The following is a 6,000-nucleotide window of genomic DNA, read 5'->3' as shown; positions in this document are numbered from 1 at the left end:
GGCTATGTCTTGGGCTACTCAAATATTTTACGTTTTTGATACTAAATTAACTTCTGAAGTATAATTTTTTATTGTTTTTATATTTTTCAATATATTTGTTTTGTTCATACAAAATAAAAAAATAATTTTTAACAATACAATAGTCTTCGTTGGGCTTAACATCGACAAAAATTCAATGTGAAGTGACACGCAACAGAGAAAAATGTCAAGATGGGATAAATTAATATATTTTTTCGTACATAATTGGTTATCCGAAACATCAATCTTCTGGACAACCCCAGTCCCCAATTGATTCGGATAATCGACGCTCTACTGTATTGGTATTTAATGGCTACTTTTAAGTTAGTGGCATCTTGGAAAAAGGATTATATTCTTTGTTAACATTGATGCTATATGGAATATGGAATTGATGCTATGATCAAGTGTTATAAGAGAGAACGATAACTTATTTGATCCTAGTGTTTTAGAGATAAAAATTAGACAATTTTTTCTTTTTTTCTTTGAATGACATGGCAAGTTTTATGAAATGTCAGGTTATCAGGAGTTGAGTTTCCCAGACTCTACTGTAGTTCCAAAAATGTAAAACTAATTAAGATACTTTTTTCAATTTTTACCCCATCATCATCTGTTGCAAGGCAATAAACCCAGCCTCAAAAAAAAAAACTGACAAGACTTCAAATAAACCAGGTATATAAACATTTAAAAAATAAACTCCCAGGATTTAATCAAGGAAATACAATACGTAATATCATACATAACTCAATGTCCTTGAAATTATTTTTATTTAATCATTTCACTATTTTAAAATTTCATATTCTTATAGTATTAAAGTATGGGATGTTGAAACTTGGACATGCATTGCTACTTATAGACCAGGTTAATATTCTATATATACTTTTTTGAGTACTTATTCTGTTAATATTACTGATGTGGTTTTGTTTTAGAAATTTAAAAACTTTATCTTTTTATAGCTCATGGAAACAAAATTTCCCGAGTTTCTTGCAGTAATGTGGAATCTCGAGTGTTTATATCATGTGGACAAGTAAATTTAATTTTATTAAATTTAGTGTTGAATTTAGTTAATATAAGGTTGAAACTATTATTTTTAAGTCTTATTTTATAGCAATAAATAAAACTAAAACCAGAAAAGGTGCAGTAAATAAAACCAAACTGAAAAAAGATGAAATTAATCATTTAAAGAGAAATTTCCCAAATTTTCTACAAAAATTTTTGGATTTCTAGTTAGAGCATTAATGCAAATTTTAGAAGATAAATCAATACTCAAATAGATGTGTCACTCACTTTTTATGAAATTATTATGAAAAATTAATTTCAAAATTTTAATTTTGACATTAATTTTAACTATTATATTAAAATATTACAAATAAAGAAATTGTTTTTTACAATTATAATTTCNCCAGCAGGTTCTAAATTATTTATTAATTAAATTATTAAAATTATAATTATTAATTTAGATAAGAGATGGTGCCTAATGCTTACCTCTAGTACCAAATTTATTTGGATAAATTTTTTGATTATAGCCTTATAATAGCCCGAATATTTAGGCAATTGTTGGATTATTAGGTTAACTCATCAGGCTTTGAGATGTGTATTATAAAATACTAGCTGTACCCAGCTATGTGTTGCTGTAGCTCAAAATGTATCTATTATAGATGTATAACACTCCCCACGGAGGGAATTTCAAAAAATCCCTTCTTAGTGTACATTCTCTTGACATACCTTATTAAAACGGAATCAAAAACACAAAAAACCGCATCTAAAATAGTATAATAGAAGCTGAGTTCTTCACGGTAAGCTTTAATTTTGTCTCTCTCCCCCGTGGGGGGAATTTCAACATCTATATAATATACAAGTTTGGATACATAGTATAGATTTCAGGTAAAATGACATTAGCAGCATTCATAAGTTCAATTTTAGAAACAGCCATTTTATTGTAAGCTAATTGGTCAGAATGTTTAACAAAAGTGAGAATAATGATGATGTCATTCTCATTTAACTTGCTTGACTTTGTGAACATACCCTCTGAAAAGAATTTCCATTTATGGATTGTGTGCCATTTATTAGGAAAAAGTTTTTAGTCTTATATTTCTTTGAAGATGTTGCTGAAATATCTCCCAATTATTTATATCTTGAATTATTTAAAAGTATATTGAAATTATATCTTAATGAATTACTGCTTATTCAGTTTCCCACTATTTTTAACAGAATGTTATGCCATTTTTTTAATGTATCATTCAATGAGTAATTGAATGACTAACTCATTTGTAAAAGAGAGAAGCCTAGTAGAGTAGCTACAAGATCTCCTTATTTTGAACTATTTTCTGTGGGAAATGTTTTATATCTAAAAGTGAATTATTAATGAATTATATAAATTGAAAGTATGTAGACTGAAATCAATACTGCATTCACTTTCTAATATCACTTAAATACTCCAATTATCAAAATTCAACAGTTTCAATTATACTAAATTCTTTTGTATATATTATTCACCCAATTGTTGGTTTTTTTAAGATTAATGGCAAATGCATTGAGTTGTTTTTTGCGTGTTGCCTTTTTTTTATTTTAGAGCACTGTTTAGATATGTTTTCTTATTTAGAAATTAATTTATTAGTGTTTTATTAACAAGAAAAATTTGCATCTTTCTATAAACAGTTAAAACATTGTTTTTAGTATGTTATGTCATTTGATTTTTTTCCTTAAATACAGTAAATGCTTGCTTACATTGTTAATTTTATGTTCAATTGTTTGGTTTGTTTCTTATCATACTGTTTATTGTTATATTATATTTAAGTACTTTGCATGAATAATTTGTTATTAACTAAATTTAATTTTGTAGGTTCTGTAGAATTAATTAGTTTGAAATCTGATCCAGTCATTCTCAGTAATGAGTTTTATTCATGTGAGCATGATCATGTTATTAGTTCTATAAGTGTGTCTTCTAATGACTTGTTCTGCATAAGTTCCAGTTTTGATGGATGGTAAGTATAATTTTTTCTGATTAAGAAAATTATTTAAAATATTTGGGTTTAGATTCAAATAAAAATATTATTAAAAAATTTATGATAAATTTCATTTTACATTTATTTTCATATTTTTTAATAAATTTATTTCTGATATTTCTTTATTTTAGTGTGAAAACTTTAAATATATTCAATGCAGGTTAAAAAAATGTATTTTTGAGAATTTAATACCTAAAATAAAATGCAAGATAGTATAATAGTATTTATATAAATTTAAATATTTTGTGTAATGCATGTGGTATGACACTTATATAGGAGAGAACAATAGGTACAATAAGCATCCTAGCTATCCTCCATAGTTGCCTTCTTTCCTGGGCAAGTTCTGTGTAAAGCATGTTTTGTATATTGTGAGTGTTTGGAATGGAAATGGATATGTCTATAATGAATGTGATTTTATTGTGTTTATCAATGAGTGTGATGTCTTGTCTTTTGTGATAAATTGTTTTATCTGATTATCACTTTGTCATAGTACATTTTGTGCATGTTGTTTTTCAATACTGTCTGTGGATTCGTAGTATAGTTTGTGGATGTCTAATAATTTGTGTTTGTTTGCAAGCAATTGGTATATTATATTTGCTACTTGATTATTTCTATGTAAATAATTGTCTATGCCAGGAGCTTGCAAACATGTATGGTTTCTGGCATGATGTGACATTTTTGCATATGTCATTTGTGAGTGTTGTATCTTTGAGTGACCTGACCCTGTATGGCAATCATAAGCCCTTCCATCTCCCCAAAGAGACATTCTTGAGCTAGCCAACTGTTTGACACAGTTTTGTCAACAAAATCCTGGAACAGGTCATAGGGATGACTGCCATGGAGTGCCTTTTGAATTCACAATTGCTTAATGGTGTGAGTGCAAGTTTAATGGTGTGTTATTTGAGTCTGCTAGAGTTACTGCTTTAAGTAACTGTGATATTTCTTGTTTTTTGCAGAAAAACTCTCACAGTGTCTGTATTTGTTTGTAGTGAAGGTTAACTATGTCAATCAGGCCACATCCACCATCTGTACATGGAAGGGTTAATCTTTTTATGACAGATTTAGGATGATGTTTATGCTTAGTAAATGTTGTTCTTGTTTTCCTTTGGAGTTGCTCAAGATCTGAGTTCATTGTATAACTCCAAAAGAATAAGTGAATACTGGGATGACGCATGCTTTGCATTTAACTATGTTCTGAGAATAGCATTTAACCTACCTTGGCATTCTTTAATTAATCTTTGCTTTATTTGTGTATGTTCTGTTAGTTTAGCTTGTTGGAATCCTAAATACTTGTAGAACTTGCCCTCTTCCATGGATTCAATAATGTCCCCATTTCCAAGTGCAAAATCATCTTTCTTCAGGATTCCTTTTTCTATGTGAAGTGTTTTGCATTTGTCTAAGCCAAACTCCATTTGTATGTCCTTGGTGTATGAATGTGTGATTTGTTGGAGTTGATGAAGTTGTTTTTGTGTGGATGCATAAAGTTTTATGTCATCCATGCACGGTACATGAGATGAGACAATGTAAACTGTGTTGGTTTTTCATGTTTGATATTGTAACCATATTATGTGTTGTTTAATATGTTAGATAATGAGTTCAGGGATAAGCAGAACCAGAGAGAATTCAACGAATCTCCTTGAAAAATTCCTTGCCTAATGAATATTTGGTTTGTTTGTATGGAATTGTTACTAACCTTGAGATGCAGTGTTGTTCTCCAGTGCTGCATAGTGTTTTGGAAGAATGCAATGAGTGATGGATGTATTTTGTACATGTGTAGAATATGTAGCAACCAACTGTGTGTTTTTGTGTAGTCTATATATACAATGACCATATTTTTTGGGAGAAAATAAAGGACATATCGAAGAAAGTCAAAAAATACCTTATAAAATTCATAAGTTTATAACATTTATTACGAAAATAGTAGCATACAACAATGCATACATTAAAATTTTAAACAATCTGAATTATTACACATACACACATTGTAAAAATTTAAATAACATTAATTTTGATACTTTTCAGTAGAATTAATTTTTTTTTATAGTGCCGTCTCATGCTTTAAAGTCATAAAATTCCATACAGTTCATTTGAAAGTTGTATTTGATGGAAATACATGCTTCTAATGTGCTTACTTTTAAATCAGATTTTTCACTTGTCCACCTATTATTCACCAATGAAAATATTCGTTCAACGGGGGCATTAGATCCAGGGAGACAAAGAAAATTCTACAATTTTACAAATGTTTTTGAAAACAATTTCTTTTGCTGTAAAATGTTCAAAAATCTCAATCCACCTTTGATGGCAGGGCTGGTTATTCTGTCACCATTTTTCGATCTTTTCGTTTGTGACATATTTTTTTACACATGAAACTTCATCAAATAATTCACCGTCGAGTATATTTATGGACCAATGATTCGAAATAAAGATATAGCTTTTCTCTACTTTCGCCCACAAAGGGATTTCGCATAATGTGATCCATTCAAACACCTCTATTTCAATAAAAAGACATGTCCCAATTATTTAGATAATCTATGCACGTTTGATAAAATGTGTACACAGCATCATTGCATTTTTTGGCTTGTATATTTTTTGGTTTTTCTAATGCTAAAACCACTTTTCTAATAACAATAGGAAGAAACCCCTGGTACTGTCAATGGGCCATTTGGTTGGCAACACACTGCACTACTGCGCTCTATGTAGCAATTCAACACTGGTCGTGATGGCATATACAAAACTAACTTGTTCAATATATTATTAAAAAAAATTTTTAAACTTTGCATCAACTTTACAAAATAAAGGATAAAATGCTTATTTTAGAAAATAAATAAAGTTAAAGGACAGAGCAGTGAAATAAAGGACTGTCCTCTTAAATAAAGGACGTATGGTCACTGTATCTATATATGACGTGTATGTTTGTGTGATTGCCATAGAATGACTGAATCTATGAGTAATGCTGGTTCTTCACTTAGCGCAATCGCGT

The 6,000-nt window shown here is 29.1% G+C and overlaps 1 protein-coding gene across 1 annotated transcript in view; it reads left to right on the top strand.

Moving 5' to 3' along the window:
* The window catches only part of LOC111636971 (methylosome protein 50-like), a 45,019-nt gene that overhangs the window by 20,432 nt on the left and 18,587 nt on the right, over window positions 1-6,000 (top strand). Inside the window, exons 4-6 of the mRNA XM_023382359.1 lie at window positions 824-876; window positions 972-1,042; window positions 2,815-2,999. Of these exons, the coding sequence (XP_023238127.1) occupies window positions 824-876; window positions 972-1,042; window positions 2,815-2,999 (309 nt within the window). The remainder of the gene's footprint in view (window positions 1-823; window positions 877-971; window positions 1,043-2,814; window positions 3,000-6,000) is intronic.

Source organism: Centruroides sculpturatus, unplaced genomic scaffold, assembly GCF_000671375.1.
Source record: "Centruroides sculpturatus isolate CEXI.00-Female unplaced genomic scaffold, Cexi_2.0 scaffold610, whole genome shotgun sequence".
NCBI classification, from domain to species: Eukaryota; Metazoa; Arthropoda; class Arachnida; order Scorpiones; family Buthidae; genus Centruroides; species Centruroides sculpturatus.
This window is presented reverse-complemented; position numbering and strand designations above follow the sequence as displayed.